This window comes from Poromitra crassiceps (genome assembly GCF_964638095.1).
Source record: "Poromitra crassiceps genome assembly, chromosome: 22".
NCBI classification, from domain to species: Eukaryota; Metazoa; Chordata; class Actinopteri; order Beryciformes; family Melamphaidae; genus Poromitra; species Poromitra crassiceps.
The window spans coordinates 4057468-4077467 of record NC_139647.1 but is presented as its reverse complement, the minus strand read 5'-3'; the positions used below and the strand labels follow the sequence as shown (position 1 = coordinate 4077467).

General features: G+C 44.6%; 1 protein-coding gene across 1 annotated transcript in view; it reads right to left on the bottom strand.

The window, feature by feature from the left end:
- Positions 1-4982: 4982 nt before the first annotated feature.
- sfrp5 (secreted frizzled-related protein 5) overlaps positions 4983-20000 on the bottom strand; it is a gene marked incomplete at both ends in the record, with an annotated part of 27633 nt that continues 12615 nt past the window's right edge. Inside the window, 2 exons of the mRNA XM_083658160.1 lie at positions 4983-5311; positions 15036-15113. Coding sequence (XP_083514286.1) covers positions 4983-5311; positions 15036-15113 — 407 coding nt within the window. The remainder of the gene's footprint in view (positions 5312-15035; positions 15114-20000) is intronic.

The window sequence follows — 20000 nt, the reverse complement described above, 5'->3', positions numbered from 1 at the left end:
CACCCTCTCTGAGTCCCGCTGTCTTTCTGAGTCCTGGCACAGAGGGGGCGCTGGCTTCCTTCGTGTGTAGTCTATAGGGGCGGTGTGGCTCGGGGAAGATATATATATATATATATTTATTTTTTTCCCTAGAATTTTTTATCTAATTTTTATCCCCATTAGTGCAAATTTTTTATTTACTTATCCTGGTTGCTGCGCCACCCTCTGCCGATCTGAGGAGGCACCACTTCAGCGACCACGATATTGCATGTTTTGGTGAGGGGTTCCTATATGAGGGAAAACCCCCAGGGGGCACGGGGAGAACATGCAAACTCCACACAGAAAGGCCCTTTTTGACGACCCCACCCGGGTGGTGGGCACTCGAGGACATGCGGACAGGCACGCACTCCTTCAGCGCTCACAGCGTCCCAGGTGGGAATCGAAACCCAGGATCTTATAGCTGTGAGGCGACAGCGCTTACCACTGCCCCATGCCCCCTCTGGGAAGATCTTGGCCGTCTCAAGGGAGAAACGAAGGTGTGAGGGAGGCCACATGCAAATACTCCTCTATAAATACGCCTCCTCTTCTGTTTCCAAAATGGACGCACAGTATGAATTCATAGAATGTATGGAATCAAACAAGGACACACTTGAACATGCTTAAAGAGGACATACTGTACAGTCACCCTAGTGACATCATCTAGCAGCGCCCTAGTGACATCATCTAGCAGCGCCCTAGTGACATCATCTAGCAGCGCCCTAGTGACATCATCTAGCAGCGCCCTAGTTGGCGAAACGCTGAAATGTTTCTCATCTTTCTAGCAAATCTAGATCCATTTCAGATGAAAGCAGTGTCCTGTCTTGTGTGTTTTTATGTAGTATGTAATGTTGTGTAGTCTCCCGCAGCTGGGGATTGAACCGGGAACCTCCTCCGGCATGGGAGGCGTCTGGCCTGAGGTTTACCACTGCACAGCACGACCCCTGGCTACCGTTACTTATGCATTTACTATTTGTTACGTAAGCAGGCATTTGTGTGGGCTCATAGTAATATAGACTTCCTTTGCAAGTCAGAGAGTCATTTTCTCCAGTTCATAAAGTCAGAAAAGGACGAGTTTTTACAGTGCGAGTGTGTGTCATGTGTGCTCTAATCATAGTGACTTTGATTGTACTTACCGGTATTTAAGATAAAGAAATTGCACATTGCACAACGGGTATTCCTTATAAAAATTTCAAATATATTTTATTCATTTACTTTTTTTTGTAAAACAAAGACGTATTTCAGTAACAGAACTACTTACAGGTTAACTGATTAAAAACATTATTGTCAAAGTTAAATTTGTATCTTTTATTGCTACAGCAATGGTGAATTCAGGTGCTATGTCTGTACGTATGATTTCTGTTTTCATACCATAGATGTAATAACTGAAGCAAATTATGACAATTTCGGACAAAAATAAGAAACATTTGAAGAGTGATAGTGAAAAAAAAAGGGAGTACCAGAGACTTTCCAATCCAACAGGGTTGGTTCTGTCCGGAGTCTCTCTCTCTCTTTCTCCCCCTTTTCTCTCGGGGGGAGGATGTATTCTCTGCCTGCACCCTCCTCCTCCTCCTCCTCCTCCTCCTCCTCCTCTCTCTCCATTTCAAAATAAAAGCAGAACTATTCAAGTGTCCCTCTTATCGTTCAGCCCACAGAATGCTGTACAACAGTCAGTGGAGGCATCACCCGCTCAGTCTATCGCTCTGTGCCGTGTCTCCTTCCATCGCTCTTCTTTGCAGATCAGGGGAAAGAGAAAAAGGGCTCGTTTTCTAATCATCTAGTGTTCATCTGAATGACCTACTTTTTACACGATCAAACAAATACAGTGAAGTGGATCTGCTAACATACATTTCTCGGCTTTGACATCATTCTCGGGAGCCATAGCCCGGCGCATAGTGTATCTTCTCTTTGCCCTTTTTACATAGACAGAAATCCTTCCCAATCCTCCTCCTTTTCCATTCTGCCGGAAATACTTACATGGTGCAACAAGCATTTTCCCTCCTGTAGTTGCCTCGACTCTTTAAATTCCCATTCCCCACTGCTACTGTCTCTAATGGATTAACACGGTTGCTGTAAAATCTCAAACGTGATTTTCTCGACTATAACAAAAGAGGAGAATAGAGTTTTCTTGCAAGGTTCTGTGAATTAAGACATTGCGAGGGGGTAGCAATCTCTAGCCTGGTAAACCCGTCAATCTCTAGCCTGGTAAACCCGTCAATCTCTAGTCTGGTAAACCTGTCAATCTCTAGCCTGGTAAACCCGTCAATCTCTAGCCTGGTAAACCCGTCAATCTCTAGTCTGGTAAACCCGTCAATCTCTAGTCTGGTAAACCCGTCAATCTCTAGCCTGGTAAACCCGTCAATCTCTAGTCTGGTAAACCCATCAATCTCTAGTCTGGTAAACCCATCAATCTCTAGCCTGGTAAACCCGTCAATCTCTAGCCTGGTAAACCCGTCAATCTCTAGTCTGGTAAACCTGTCAATCTCTAGCCTGGTAAACCCGTCAATCTCTAGCCTGGTAAACCCGTCAATCTCTAGTCTGGTAAACCCGTCAATCTCTAGTCTGGTAAACCCGTCAATCTCTAGCCTGGTAAACCCATCAATCTCTAGTCTGGTAAACCCATCAATCTCTAGTCTGGTAAACCCATCAATCTCTAGCCTGGTAAACCCGTCAATCTCTAGCCTGGTAAACCCATCAATCTCTAGCCTGGTAAACCCATCAATCTCTAGCCTGGTAAACCCATCAATCTCTAGTCTGGTAAACCCACCAATCTCTAGCCTGGTAAACCCGTCAATCTCTAGCCTGGTAAACCCATCAATCTCTAGTCTGGTAAACCCACCAATCTCTAGCCTGGTAAACCCGTCAATCTCTAGTCTGGTAAACCCACCAATCTCTAGTCTGGTAAACCCATCAATCTCTAGTCTGGTAAACCCATCAATCTCTAGTCTGGTAAACCCATCAATCTCTAGTCTGGTAAACCCGTCAATCTCTAGCCTGGTAAACCCATCAATCTCTAGCCTGGTAAACCCGTCAATCTCTACTCTGGTAAACCCGTCAATCTCTAGCCTGGTAAACCCATCAATCTCTAGCCTGGTAAACCCATCAATCTCTAGTCTGGTAAACCCATCAATCTCTAGCCTGGTAAACCCGTCAATCTCTAGCCTGGTAAACCTGTCAATCTCTAGCCTGGTAAACCTGTCAATCTCTAGCCTGGTAAACCTGTCAATCTCTAGCCTGGTAAACCTGTCAATCTCTAGCCTGGTAAACCCGTCAATCTCTAGCCTGGTAAACCCATCAATCTCTAGTCTGGTAAACCCGTCAATCTCTAGCCTGGTAAACCCATCAATCTCTAGTCTGGTAAACCCGTCAATCTCTAGCCTGGTAAACCCATCAATCTCTAGCCTGGTAAACCCGTCAATCTCTAGCCTGGTAAACCCATCCTGATCATGTGATCCGATCACGTTAACTCACATTCTGTTTGGTTCTGTGGATCAGTATGGCCTCCATCACGCCCACAGCCATTTCCAGATTACAAAGTGCACGAGCCAATCAGGAACCTGCCTCATAGTCGACAGCATAACCGACCAATCGGGAACGCTGCTGGCAAAACAGTATGGCGTCTCCCAAAACAACAAGCTTTAATGATAACTCAATAACAACAACAAGCAGCAACGGAGTAAAATATGTTTTCGGCGTAAAATATGTTTTTGTCGTTCTTCCCGAGTGGATTTGGGATTGGATTTGGCGATGCTGATTGGCTGAAGGAGTTGTCTGTCAAGGCAAGTACTCCCACCCACTGAAATGGCTGTGGGCTGGCTGGAGGGCAAACAGACTGTGAGTTCAGGTTACCAGGCTGCTCATGTGATCTGGTCACATGATCAGGATGGTTTAGCAGGCTGATCATGTGATCTGGTCACATGATCAGGATGGTTTAGCAGGCTGCTAGGACTCCACAGTAGATCTGGGCTTCTGGGACACATCACAGACAGGAGAATTAGGACACTAGCTGAAACCAAGGAACCTACAAAGGAGGAGGAGACATCACTCACGTCACAGCATTCGAATTTTGCTTTGGGGCCAGTTCTATTGAAGTGAATGGAGCGGACATGGTAAGTCCCACTATAAACCATCTTATCTGTGACATTTCACCTTTGATTAAAAAAAATGCTTCCACCAGATTAAAGAAAACACATTACATGATGTTGACACAGATATGATGGTTTATAGTGGGACTTTCCATGTCTGCCCCATTCACTTCAATAGAACTGGCCCCGAACGCTGTGATGTAAGCGATGTCTTATCCTTCTTAGTAAGGGTCCTTGGCTAAAACAGAATGTGATAATGGAGTGAACTGGGCCTGAGGGAAGAGTACAGGCATGTGTGTCACTGGAAGACGGTGTGGTAGGTGGGACACTGAGGGGACGGTGTGTGTCACTGGAAGACGGTGTGGTAGGTGGGACACTGAGGGGACGGTGTGTGTCACTGGAAGACGGTGTGGTAGGTGGGACACTGAGGGGACTTCATGTGTGTCACTGGAAGACAGTGTGGTAGGTGGGACACTGAGGGGACTTCATGTGTGTCACTGGAAGACGGTGTGGTAGGTGGGACACTGACGGGACGGTGTGTGTCACTGGAAGACGGTGTGGTAGGTGGGACACTGAGGGGACGGTGTGTGTCACTGGAAGACGGTGTGGTAGGTGGGACACTGAGGGGACGGTGTGTGTCACTGGAAGACGGTGTGGTAGGTGGGACACTGATGGGACTTCATGTGTGTCACTGGAAGACGGTGTGGTAGGTGGGACACTGAGGGGACGGTGTGTGTCACTGGAAGACGGTGTGGTAGGTGGGACACTGAGGGGACGGTGTGTGTCACTGGAAGACGGTGTGGTAGGTGGGACACTGAGGGGACTTCATGTGTGTCACTGGAAGACGGTGTGGTAGGTGGGACACTGAGGGGACGGTGTGTGTCACTGGAAGACGGTGTGGTAGGTGGGACACTGATGGGACTTCATGTACTTGATGGCGAACTTCAGCTCCTTGCTCTTCTTGTCCCACTTGTGGATAGACATGAGCAGCAGTTGCTGGTCCACTTTGCGACCCATGATGAGGAAGTTGGAGCCCAGGCTGTCGAGCTGGGCGCAGGGGCAGTTGGCCCCGTTCTTGATGTACAGGGTGAGCTTCTTCAGGTCCTTCTTCCGCAGCACGCCCTGCTTCAGAACCTTCTTCTTCTTCTGGGCCGCAATCAGCTTCCGGTCGCCCTTCTCCTTCTTTACTTCCTTGATCTTCATCTTGAGGGCTGAGGAGAGGAGGAGAGAGGGAGAGGTGATTAAGGGTGCGGTGTCGATTCAACTAACTATCATGATTTTTTTTATTTATACAAAAATATTTTTTATTTATTTTTTATTTTATATCAATATAAAAACAAGCGCGAAGTCGCAATAGATTGCACTTATGCGAATTACCCGAAATACAGGCCACCCTACTCTGCCTCTCTGCCATCCCTGTATTTTGAAATTTTGACATCTGTATGCATTATATGCATACAGATATATATTATATTATATATTATATATATATGATGCTGCTGAAATAAAGACTGACTGACATGTGATATGCATTGTATTCAGAAATATGACTCATATACAGTACAGTCTCTAGAAGTGTAAAAGCAAATGAAAATAGCAATAAATTGTAATAAAATTGTCACTATACATATAGAATTGCAATACTTAAGAATAGCAATACATATCAATTTTCAACATTGTATTACAATGTTTACAATGACTACTGTTGTCTTTTGGGTGTAATTCTCCCACCCTGGACTTTCTGTCTGCTAGCTTGGCTTTCTTCTTCCTCTGTATGAGCAGTGAAAGTTACATTTTGCCCTTGTGGTGTTAAATCACTTCAGAAAAGAAAAGAAAAGAAAAATGATGAAATAACACATAGCCTACATTGTAGATTAATCGGTTAACATATAGTTTGATCGATCAAATTCTTAATGATCGATTCATTGATTGTCAATTTAATCATTAACATCCCTAACCCAAGTATCATGGTTGTATGGAAGCAGGACATAAGCATAATGGTCCCAGCACCGTCCCAGGAGCTGATCAGTAACTTGATTTTGTTTCTCAGGGGGAAAAGCTCTCCGGCGATAAGTTGAGTTGAAAACATCATGGTCTACTTGTTCAATTATACTGCTATGTAAACACAATCTCAAGACATGCTGCCCAGAACAAACAACTGATGTCATGGAAAAAAATAGGCCGGTTAACCAACCTAATTGTCTCACAACATTTGATTGGTTGGTTCAAAGAGAATGTCATTTACTTCCTTGTTGCTGTAGTTTTTCCAAATTTTGCCTGTCATTATTTTTCCACGTTTGTTTGCTAAACAGACAGTTTACCCCCCAGGCGGACGGATGCCAACGATGTGTCACTCTGTTTCCCAACTGCTCTTGTAACTGTGAGTGGCTGTGAGGCTCCTCACAGGAAGAGCACTGAGCTCTGTGCTAGTTTACACCTCTCCCGAGAATCATCATTCAACCTCCGGCAAAAACTCAACACTAATATCCCGCGCGGCGTCCACAAAAATGCATCCGGGTGTGTGTGTGTGTGTGTGTGTGTGTGTGTGTGTCTGTGTGTGTGTCTGTGTCTGTGTGTGTGTGTGTGTGTGTGTGTGTGTGTGTGTGTGTGTGTGTGTGTGTGTGCGTGTGTGTGTGCATGTGTGTGTGTGTGTGTGTGTGTGTGTGTGATCTCTCTCTCTCTCTCTCTCTCTCTCTCTCTCTCTCTCTCTCTCTCTCTCTCTCTCTCTCTCTCTCTCTCTCTCTCTCTGACAACATCAGTTCTGCCAGAAGGAAAGGTGCACAAGTTTTCGGTGTTATAGAGAGGCAAAGTGACCGCCTACTTCCTGCTTCAGCACTGTACCAGAGATGTTCATCCGCCATTTATTTTCCCATAGACATTTCGTAAAATGCTTATAAAAATAGTTTTACTTGTTCAAACCAAACGGTTCAGATATTTTCAGAAACAGGAAAGACCACATAACCACATGACCAAAACATAAAAGAATTGCGGATTTAAAGAAAATATTTTTTCTGTGTTTTTTTAAGTTTTGGTCCGAGTGAAATGTTCTATGGTCTCTCCCGATTCTAAATATATCTGAACCGTTTGGTTTGACGAAGTAAAACTATTTTTATAAGCATTTCGCAAAATGTTTATGGGAAAATAAATGACGAATGAAAATCTCTGGTACAGTGCTGAAGCAGGAAGTAGGCGGTCACTTTGCCTCTCTATAAAGTCAATCAATGTTTCTACATGGGACAACCATCCTTAAAGGAGCGCTTTACTGAAAACCAATGCTGATTTATATTGCACATGATAACTGTCAAACTGAATGGATACCTGTTTGCAAAACTGTTGGATATGTGTGAGATCATGTGCAAAATAAATCAGCGTTGTTTTTCAGTTAAGTTCTCCTTTCAGAGCAATGAACAGATTTATATGGAACCACCTTATCAAAACCACTTGTGGGTCCATGTCAATAGCTCCTTCTTCACATACAGTACCATTGCTAATCCAGGATATCCTTGCGAGGCAGCTGGATTTGAGATCATGAGATCACGCGTGAGATCACGAGATCACAATCAGATGACAAATCCATCTCGCCACGCTCCAATCTATTGGTTTGAATCTGAACCACCAGTGGTTCGCACCAATCAGAGTCCTATGAGGCAGCTACGGGCGGGCTTTGGTGTGACGCCACTGAGAAGCGAGCCTGTGATAGACGTGATAGACAGATGGTTCATCCAATCACCTGCCAGGTATTTTTGTGAAAGCGCCTGCCCTTTGAAACGGTTTACAGAGCGACCCTCGTTCCCAGAAGGGTTATGTGAAAACACACCATCTGGCAGCGTCAGGTTAATCCCAGCCGCCGAAGCAGTTTAATGTAGTTAGGTGCAGTGTAATCAGGTGTCTGACTCTCATAGTTCTCTATCAGGAGATAACGTGTGTTTACTGGAAAGTCTGTCATCACTCTGGGATTCTCCTGACCATCAGATAATTCCTCTGATAATTTAATTTTCCGACACGGACGTGTGTAATTTCTCAAGGCAAAGGATATAAGATGAGATAACCTCTGTGCACACTAAACATGGCGTTACGTTACGGCAAAGCACCGGGATATATCAAACTAATGAAGTGCAGACTCAGTCATATCTGCTGTCCACCCTCATGTTTATATGTTCATATTTAGCCATGTGAGAGATTCAATTTGAACTGCCAAGCAGCATTCGAGAGAGGAATTCTCGGGGTGAGCGTTTTTGACAGGCTAGATTAATCATAGTGCGTAGCAGGGCCTGGGCACGGGGCTCGGTATGAAGCATCGCTATGTACCCGCGCCCTCTTGAAAGAGCGCCATCTCACCTTCTCGCCTCCTCGTCTACTGTTTTATAAACACACCTCGGTACACTCTGATGCACACAGAGACACACGTGAGGCGCTGGCATGTTCGCCCAGGAATGTACGCGTTCAGCTGCCATCCATGTCCTGATTCACATCCCATGTCTTCACTGAGGGACCGTTAGTGTGTGTACTGTAGGCTATGTTATTAGTGTGTGTACTACTGTATGTTAGTGTGTGTACTATGTTAGTGTGTGTACTGTAGGCCAGTGATTCTCACGTTCTTTCACATGAAGGAGCCCTAAACTGACAAAGATTAGACCACGGACCCCCATTTGATAATAAGATTGATGCTTTTAGATGTTTTATTACAGAAAGTGTATAAAACCCATGACCAAAACAGTCATTGTGTTACTTATGAATGGAATTATAGTGAAAATAAATGACCCCCCTTTTGGCTGGGGACCCTCTGGAACCCCCTCAAGGACCCCTGGGGGTCCCCGGACCACCATTTGAGAACCACTGCTGTAGGCTATATTTGTCTGTGTACTGTATGTTAGTGTGTGTACTATGTTTGTGTGTGTACTGTATGTTAGTGTGTGTACTATGTTTGTGTGCACTGTAGGCTATGTTAATGTGTGTACTGTAGGCTATGTTAGTGTGTGTACTGTATGTTAGCGTGTGTACTATGTTAGTGTGTGTACTGTAGGCTATGTTAGTGTGTGTAATGTAGGCTATGTTAGTGTCTGTACTGTATGTTAGTGTCTGTACTGTATGTTAGTGTGTGTACTGTATGTTAGTGTGTGTACTGTATGTTAGTGTGTGTACTGTATGTTAGTGTGTGTACTGTATGTTAGTGTGTGTACTGGATGTTAGTGTGTGTACTGTATGTTAGTGTGTGTACTGTATGTTAGTGTGTGTACTGTATGTTAGTGTGTGTACTGTATGTTAGTGTGTGTATTGTATGTTAGTCTGTGTACTGTAGATGTTAGTGTCTGTACTGTATGTTAGTGTGTGTACTATATGTTAGTGTGTGTACTGTATGTTAGTGTCTGTACTGTATGTTAGTGTGTGTACTGTATGTTAGTGTGTGTACTGCAGGCTATGTTAGTGTGTGTACTGTATGTTAGTGTGTGTACTGTATGTTAGTGTGTGTACTGTATGTTAGTGTGTGTACTGTATGTTAGTGTGTGCACTATGTTAGTGTGTGTACTGTAGGCTATGTTAGTGTGTGTACTGTATGTTCGTGTGTGTACTATGTTAGTGTGTGTACTGTATGTTTGTGTGTACTGTAGGCTATGTTAGTGTGTGTACTGTATGTTAGTGTGTGTACTGTATGTTAGTGTGTGTACTGCAGGCTATGTTAGTGTGTGTACTGTATGTTAGTGTGTGTACTGCAGGCTATGTTAGTGTGTGTACTGTATGTTAGTGTGTGTACTGTATGTTAGTGTGTGTACTGGATGTTAGTGTGTGTACTGTATGTTAGTGTGTGTACTGTATGTTAGTGTGTGTACTGTATGTTAGTGTGTGTACTGTATGTTAGTGTGTGTATTGTATGTTAGTCTGTGTACTGTAGGCTATGTTAGTGTCTGTACTGTATGTTAGTGTGTGTACTATATGTTAGTGTGTGTACTGTATGTTAGTGTCTGTACTGTATGTTAGTGTGTGTACTGTATGTTAGTGTGTGTACTGCAGGCTATGTTAGTGTGTGTACTGTATGTTAGTGTGTGTACTGTATGTTAGTGTGTGTACTGTATGTTAGTGTGTGTACTGTATGTTAGTGTGTGCACTATGTTAGTGTGTGTACTGTAGGCTATGTTAGTGTGTGTACTGTATGTTCGTGTGTGTACTATGTTAGTGTGTGTACTGTATGTTTGTGTGTACTGTAGGCTATGTTAGTGTGTGTACTGTATGTTAGTGTGTGTACTGTATGTTAGTGTGTGTACTGCAGGCTATGTTAGTGTGTGTACTGTATGTTAGTGTGTGTACTGCAGGCTATGTTAGTGTGTGTACTGTATGTTAGTGTGTGTACTGTATGTTAGTGTGTGTACTGCAGGCTATGTTAGTGTGTGTACTGTATGTTAGTGTGTGTACTGTATGTTAGTGTGTGTACTGCAGGCTATGTTAGTGTGTGTACTGTGTACAGGGCTGGTGTGTGTACGTGTGTTCAGTGACGATATAGGAAGGATAAAATCATTTGCTCCAGCCCCACTTTGAAAGCCCACCCATAGATTGAGTCCTAAGTGATGCGGTGGGGCGGCTGTGCACTTGAGCCTGGCCAGTCTCCTTCATGACAAGCTGTGCCCACTTCTTATATTATACACACTGGCTCTCTTTACAGTGAGCGGAGCAGCCGGGCGGAGAGGGAGAAGTGCGCTGTCATCTGGAGGAGAAACAGCTTTTCCCTCACCTCCCCTCCCGGCAGCCAGGTGGAGCTGGGAGTGGAGGGTCCCTTTAACGTAGACCCTCCCCTCCTCTCCTCTCTCCTTTGCTGCCCTATGTCATTCAATGTTGTGCCATGCAGAGAGGGGACGTATAACAAAATACTTTGTCACGGTTGTTAAGTAGGATTTTCAGGTATCTGTACTTTACTTTCTTTTTCTGGCGTTTTTACTTTTACTCCCTACATTTGAACACAACCTGTACTTTCCAAACAGGCTGGTTACTTTAGTTTTAATGCACGTCAGACAAAAACGTTGTCTGTCTGTCTCTCTCGTCTTGCGTCTCTCCCAGCTTTCACACATTATGTGCACCTTTTTTGTGGAAAAACCATATCACACAAATGATTAATCAATGTATAGTATATATATATATACTGTATATATATATATATATATATATATATATATATATATATATATATATATATGTATATAGTTGCAGGTATAGCTTTGCACAGAAGCAGCCGGTGGAAATACTTTAGGTGGAAATACTTTATTACATTTCAGAGCCTGTCCTTTTTTTTTTTTTTTTTACTTGAATAAACTAGTTGAATGAGTACTTCAACTACAACTAACTGTTGAACGGCACAATGGGAAATATGGGTTCAGCCTCCAGAAGCGGACGAGGCGTGGGGCGCGAGCCGCGTCCAAAGATGAGTAAGTGATAGCATTCGTGATGCGTGAGATCAAGCTGTAATCAAAGATCAGCCTATAGAGAAATAACATCGTCTTGGCTGCGTCTCACGATCCATACGTCTCTGTGCTATCTCCACTCCTCCAGTCATCCCAGTGTCTCTCATCCGGTGACATAGCCTCCATCTCCTGCCAATAACACCTTCAGAGGTCATCATGTTTCACTTGCTTTCTGTTCCCAAAACCTCCCTCCCCCTGTGGCAACACAAGATTGAGAGATATTAAATCTCACAATTAATCACACCAATAAAGAGTGTAATTTTTGTAAAGTCACCATAGAGACACTGCATGAAATGGGCCACGCCCATCACGGGGGAAATCGCTCCGTTCACTCCCACAGACCAGCGTCATTTTCCTTGAAGTAAACATAGCTAAAAGCTGTTGTGTGTGTGTCGGCTGCGCAGACAACAAATTTAAAGAAAAATCGCCACTTAAAGTTTTTTTGTACTCCCGAGCAAAACAAGGAAGCCATTGAGAATTGGCGAGAAGAAAAATGTGGATCTAGCTGTCAAGGAAGTTGGAGTGTTCATCTTCCGTATATATGATCTTCGTGTGCAACACGTGACATACTTTAGGAGAATGCCAGGATTGGGGGGGATTTTTTGTTTCCCCCCGTTTTGGGCGTGGTTTCTGAATGATGACGCGCTCCGCAGTGTCTCTATAGATTACAAGGGACGAGCCCGCATTTTGGCGGCAGTTCCCAGTGTGCAATGTGCACAAAGGAGCACAATTTGTTGTTGTTATTGGATGTGAATGATTATAATTTATATACATTTATATTGTTTTCTAATTTGTCGTCTTCTATAATGTTCAAAATCGTCATATGCAGTCATGTCGGGCGTGAGTAATTGCCAGAAAATAGACTCTGAATCTTGGTCTGTGTGTCTCCATTGTGCTCTAATGTAGGCTGGGGCATGTTTCTGTACAAATCCTGTATGGTTTCCAGCATAGACCTTCTGGCCACATATCATTTGCTATTATAATGAATGCGTTCAGAGAGCCATGTTCTTCATGAGTCTCCCAAGGCTATGAACGTTCTCACCATTAGTGGTGTTGTCATCAGAGTGTCATGGCCACAGAAGAGAGAGAGAAAGAGAGAGCTGTATATCATTAACTCTAAAGACTATAGGGCAATAGTCCAGGGAGAGGCTGCATGGGCCAAAAGCCTTGATGAGCACAAAATGGTTGGAATACCATTAGTTACTGTATGTTCTGGCTTTGTGTTCGGGTCATAACCGTGTGGTGGGGAGAAAACCCAATTCTGCAAAGTCGAATGTTAGAAAAAAATGGTGTTGAACGGACACTGGGGGTTTGTCTAATGATGGTTGCGGAGAGCTACAGTTCAAAACGGGCGTTGCAAAATGCATGTGATGTTTGCTACATGTGCATGTGTGTGTGGTTATGGTTGCACTAAGGAATGCAACCCACTTTTTGCATTTTGACTTTTGACACTGTGGTACGGCGGTTTCAGTTGTAAACCAATACCATAGAAGAAGAAGAAGAAACCAAAAACCAAACTGAAACAAAGTACATGTGAAATATCATCATAAAAAAAAAATCAAATAGAATCCAACGTTTTATTTCCACCCATAAAGAGTGCTGTCTCCTTTTGAAGACGGGGAACCGAGAACTAAAACATTGTAGCGTATGATGCGAACAGGACAAATCTCACGACTGTTACTGTAAATGTGATTGTAAAACTTTATTTTCTGGTCATAAAATGTAAATGAGCTGTTTGTAAATGTATATGTTTATACATGGTTAGGTTTGTGTGTTTTATGTCATTTGTAGTTGGCCCATCGCTGATGCTCACATCAATGCATCCATACTGTAAGTGTGTGTGGTTGTGTGTGTGTGTGTGTGTGTGTGTGTGTGTGTGTGTGTGTGTGTGTGTGTGTACGCGTGCACGTGCATTAGCATTGTTGTTGATACAGTATGCTAGGTGAGAAATTTCAGCGAGCAGACAGGCAGGCTTGTGACATTGAATTACTACAGTATAATCACAACATGTAATAGTGTAACATGTAACATGTCAGTGTTCAAGTCCAAGTCACCAAAGAAGAGTCTGAGTCAAGTCCCCATTACCTGAGTCTGAGTCTAAGTCTGAGTCTGAGTCTGAGTCTGAGTCTGAGTCTGAGTCTGAGTCTGGAGTTACTGAACATGCTTGAATCCACATGTAGGTGGAACACACGTGCCTGCCCTTGCACGAAATTGAATAATTTCACGGTATGAATATAGCTATCATCAATATGTTATGCCGAATTATTAGGGCCTATTACAAAAAAAAAGCAGTCGTTATCAATTAACAAGTCTGAGTGCTCTCGTCTCTAACTCCCGAGTCTGAATGAATGCTCAAAATGTCCAAATTGAGTAACGAGTCCCTAATCTGGACTCGCGTAATCTGGCTGTGAGACAGGTTGTTTCAACTTTCAGCTGTATCACTTATGGACCTGGCTATCTGTGTGTGCCTTTTTTCAGCTGTGTTACCTGTACACTGCTCCACCCACACCCACCCACACCCACACCCACACTCCTGTGGGCGAGCAGTGTGAGAGGTGGAGACAGGTGGGTGAGCAGCAGTGTGAGAGGTAGAGACAGGTGGACGAGCAGCAGTGTGAGAGGTGGAGACAGGTGAGCAGCAGTGTGAGAGGAGGAGACAGGTGAGCAGCAGTGTGAGAGGTGGAGACAGGTGAGCAGCAGTGTGAGAGGTGGAGACAGGTGAGCAGCAGTGTGAGAGGTAGAGACAGGTGAGCAGCAGTGTGAGAGGTGGAGACAGGTGAGCAGCAGTGTGAGAGGAGGAGACAGGTGAGCAGCAGTGTGAGAGGTGGAGACAGGTGAGCAGCAGTGTGAGAGGTGGAGACAGGTGGGTGAGCAGCAGTGTGAGAGGAGGAGACAGGTGAGCAGCAGTGTGAGAGGTGGAGACAGGTGGGCGAGCAGCAGTGTGAGAGGTGGAGACAGGTGAGCAGCAGTGTGAGAGGTGGAGACAGGTGAGCAGCAGTGTGAGAGGTGGAGACAGGTGAGCAGCAGTGTGAGAGGTGGAGACAGGTGAGCAGCAGTGTGAGAGGTGGAGACAGGTGGGTGAGCAGCAGTGTGAGAGGTGGAGACAGGTGGGTGAGCAGCAGTGTGAGAGGTGGAGACAGGTGAGCAGCAGTGTGAGAGGTGGAGACAGGTGGGTGAGCAGCAGTGTGAGAGGTGGAGACAGGTGGGTGAGCAGCAGTGTGAGAGGTGGAGACAGGTGGGTGAGCAGCAGTGTGAGAGGTGGAGACAGGTGAGCAGCAGGGTGAGAGGTGGAGACAGGTGAGCAGCAGTGTGAGAGGTGGAGACAGGTGGGTGAGCAGCAGTGTGAGAGGTGGAGACAGGTGGGTGAGCCATGTGAAGCAGTGTGAAGAACGCATGCAGGTCATGGAAGCTTTATTTGACCCCATGCCAAGGCCTCATGTGTGTCGTCATGATGCAGGTTTAGCACGTTTTAATTGCTGGCACTTACCAAAGTCACTGGCGCAGTAATGTTCCATGATATTGTCGGCTTTCATCTCGTTGTCACACGGAGGGCAGACCTTAGACACTGCGGGGGGAGACACAGAGGAAGGACACCGTCATCATCACTAAACGTCACCTTGTCTATGTGTGCAGTGTGCAGTGTGCTCCAGCCAGCTCAAACATGGTAATTTAAGCTGATGCTGCCTTAGCTAACATCCTACAATGTCTCCAAAGAGCTGGGTGCACGGTGGGCGGTTGACTTGAGCTCTTTGTTAGTCAAGTACAGTCAGCATGTCCACGTGCACTCGCTAAGCCCTAAGCACTTTACAGCCACTTGTTTGCCCATCCCCCACCCCACCCCACCGCAGTACCACTCCCCACCACTGCACCTCCACTCCCCACACTCTTAAAAGAAGAAGTGGTTCTATATGGAACCTTTAAGGGTTCTATAGCTTGATACGTATTTTGAACCCTCAAACGGTTCTATGTAGAACCATTTCAGATGGTTAATTTAAAATAACCCTTATGTTAGGTTCTATATAAAACCATTTTGGGGTTCTATATAGAACCACTTTAAAAAATAGAACCCTTTGGGGTTCTATATAGAACCACTTTTTAAAAATAGAACCCTTTGGGGTCCACCAATCAGTCGACACCTTAAGAAGAAGAAGGGTCCTTTGAAGGGTTCTTTGTTGTCTTACATAAATTGTATAGAACCTTTTTAGACATGCGGAGTTCTTTGGTCAATTCTATAGAACCTTACGTTTTATATAGAACCCTAATGAACCTTATTTTCTAAGAGTGCACCACCGCACCTCCACTCCCCACCTTGTCAGAGGCTATTTTGCTGCGGAGGGAATATATAGTGCAGGAGTCTGACTGCTGTTTGCCCTGCAATTAGAGGGGAGAAAATGTTTTAATTCCAGCAGTGTATATTTTGGTGGTGCAGGCGTGGTCCTCCTGGCTGCTCAGGAAGGTAAACGTGCGTTACAGCAGGAGGCTCTGGACACGCTGAGAAGTGATTGAGTGCACAGACGGCGCGGGGCCCGGGCCCGCACCGACCACACATTGTGAAACGCCAAGTGGAAAGTGAAGCAGCAACGTTGACTTTATATTCAAACACATTTCGCCAAAGTCTCCTCTGCTCGCTGCACCTTTAGCCTCGTGATGAATGTAGATACAACATTACACAGAGCGACTAACAGGCCCCTGCACATGACGCTTTGGTTTCTGTTTTGTTGTTTCAAAATATTGCAAAGGGTTGCTTGTTTTTACACCAGTTGGCACGGGACAACATTTCAGCAATTATTATTACAATTTCACGCCAATATTATTTTCAAAGTACCTCGAGACAAACATGCATGGGGATTCTTCCATCTTCTCTCTCTCTATCAATTCAATTTCAAGGTAACCCTTCCTTTTACAGTCTGGTAATTACCAGTTATTGACCTGGTAACTATCAGGTATTTACACAGTAATTACAAGTATTTAATGGGTATTTACCTGTAAATTACCAGTAAATACCAGGTAGTTACCCGGTATTTACTAGATATTTTCCTGACAACTACCAGGTATTTACCCGGTAATTATAGATTATAAACCTCCACTATTACCCATCAATTTGTGTAAATGTGACCGTGTTAGGGTGATAATAACACAGATAATTACCAGGTATTTACTCGACAATGGCCAGGTATTTACCCGGTAATAACCAGGTATTAACCCAATAACTACTAGGTATTTACTTGGTAAATAATTACCTGGTAATTACCCAGTAAATACTTGAAATTATCGGGTAAAGACCTGGTAATTACCAGACTGTAAAAGGAAGCGTTTCCAATTTGAATTCAATTGAAAGGGGCTTTATTGACATGGGAAAGATGCAGTGTATTTACATCGTCAAAGCAACTGCAAAATAAAACGTGTGTGTACAATTGAAGATACTGTACTAGAAAAAGAGCGCAAAATAATAGTAGAATAAAGGAGTCTGTAAAGAGCTGTGTAACATTGCAATCAAATATATTACAAAATTCACTTAAAATGTGCATACAATTAAAGGTATACTAGAATAATGAAGTCTCTCTCTCTGTGTGACTCCCTCCCTCTCTCTATGTCTCTCTCTCACTCTCTCTATCTCATATCAATCTGCTGATCCACAAAACAGAGCCTTGGGCCGATGGAGAGACGGAGGCAGAGCATCAGAAAGGGGATGTGGGGTTGCCATATAGAAATCTTCCCGACACCACTGAAGCATGTATACCTCCATAGTGACACCACTGAAGCATACCTCCATAGTGACACCACTGAAGCATATATACCTCCATAGTGACACCACTGAAGCATACATGTATATACCTCCATAGTGACACCACTGAAGCATATATACCTCCATAGTGACACCACTGAAGCATATATACCTCCAGAGTGACACCACTGAAGCATATATACCTCCAGAGTGACACCACTGAAGCATATATACCTCCATAGTGACACCACTGAAGCATATATACCTCCGTAGTGACACCACTGAAGCATATATACCTCCATAGTGACACCACTGAAGCATATATACCTCCATAGTGACACCACTGAAGCATATATACCTCCATAGTGACACCACTGAAGCATATATACCTCCATAGTGACACCACTGAAGCATATATACCTCCATAGTGACACCACTGAAGCATATATACCTCCAGAGTGACACCACTGAAGCATATATACCTCCATAGTGACACCACTGAAGCATATATACCTCCATAGTGACACCACTGAAGCATATATACCTCCATAGTGACACCACTGAAGCATATATACCTCCATAGTGACACCACTGAAGCATATATACCTTCATAGTGACACCACTGAAGCATATATACCTCCATAGTGACACCACTGAAGCATATATACCTTCATAGTGACACCACTGAAGCATATATACCTCCATAGTGACACCACTGAAGCATATATACCTCCATAGTGACACCACTGAAGCATATTTACCTCCATAGTGACACCACTGAAGCATATATACCTCCATAGTGACACCACTGAAGCATATTATACCTCCATAGTGACACCACTGAAGCATATATACCTCCATAGTGACACCACTGAAGCATATATACCTCCGTAGTGACACCACTGAAGCATATATACCTCCGTAGTGACACCACTGAAGCATATATACCTCCATAGTGACACCACTGAAGCATATATACCTCCATAGTGACACCACTGAAGCATATATACCTCCATAGTGACGGGACGTCCCGTGATTTAGAGACAACTTGTCTGAAGGGGGGGTAAAAAAAAACATGGGCCTTCTGCTGAATAAGCGATCTTATTCAGACTAGCCGGACGTTATTCTTTCACCACAATATCCAAAATATTTTCAAAACTCTCTCTCCCCCCGCCCCAATCTCTCTCTCTCTCTCTCTCTCTCTCTCTCACTCTCTCTGTCTCTCTCGCTCTCTCTGTCTCTCTCTGTTTCACACAACACACACACACACACACACACACACACACACACACACACACACACACACACACACACACACACACAGGACTAGCCTAGCCTAGCCCAGCCCCTGGGTTAAAAGTCAGGGTTGCAAGGTTATCACCCCAGCCCAAACCTCAGCGTCTGGGCAGATAATGAGAGGGGTCAAAGGTCAGCATGCCTCACTGCCTGGGTCGTGGGGAGGTGAACCCCCTAACTGTCGCTCAGTGCGTGTGTGTGTGTGTGTGTGTGTGTGTGTGTGTGTGTGTCTGTCGCTGGGAGATGAACCATGTTCTTGTAGAGTAACTGCCAGTTTTTTTTTATCCTCAGAGAGTTCCCATGCTTTCACAAGCAGGAGGCCAGCTAGTACCAGAGGGTCAGGCCTGTAATTGTCTGGTGCTGACACGGAGACATGGGACTAAAGCACAAAAACACACTAGACAGAGAAACAGAGAGACAGACACAGACGCCAAAACTTTTTTGCATTTTGCGCGATTCTCTTAAACCGTTACATCTTCTTCAGTCTGTTACTCAGTGATTCACTCTGGATCGGCGGGGGGCGGCGGCGGGGGTAGGGTTTGGAGGCGGGGGCAGGGGTAGGGTTTGGGGGTATGTTGGCACAGGGCCCGGCAGTGTGGATGCCAGAGCATGTGTCAGGACTGGACCACCACTTGCGGGCCACAGAGAAATCAATGAGGTGCTGACGACTCCCCTCATCATGGTCCAGAGTCTCTACAGAGGAATCACCATGAACTTCTGGTGGGAACCGCTGCTTGATGCTTTTTCCCTCCTCCTGCTGCTGCAGCCGACTTCGTACCGGCTTTACCGATCGTCCTCACATTTCCAAGGCTGTAAAACTTCTCGGCAAACATTTTGACGTTGAATAGATGCCTACACCAATGCTGAAAACCTGTGCAAATTTCGTGCCAAAGTGAAAGTCGTGTGTATTTCCAGAGCTACCTGCTCACTGCATTTTTGATATCAGTTCAAAACCGTTTCCAAAGTTGCTTTCATATATATTTTTTTTACCATGCCGGATTGTCATATTATGAACATTTGATGCTCTCTTAGGTTGACTTTGGACTTGGCCACTTCCTGAATCTTACCGCGTTTGACGAATGTGTGCTGGGTTCCGTCCCTAGAGTGAAATACACACGCACTTAATGTTCCCCACCAAAACGGCGAACATAATAATAGTATTGTCTGTCAGTGCTGTTGCCTTAGCTCTTCACAGATAGCGCTGAGGGGGGGAGGAGCCGCGTGGGGAGGAGAGGACAGCGGGGGAGAGTGTGATGGGAGCAGGGCGAGAGGAGAGGAGGAACCAGGCAGGGGAGGAGAGCAGAGCAATTTAGAGAGAGAGTGGCATCAGTGGAGGACCAAAATGCATGACTCGCACTACTTTTGAATGCTAAAATAAAGCTGATAATGTACAATTTGATAAAAAAATAATAATAATAATAATAATAATTC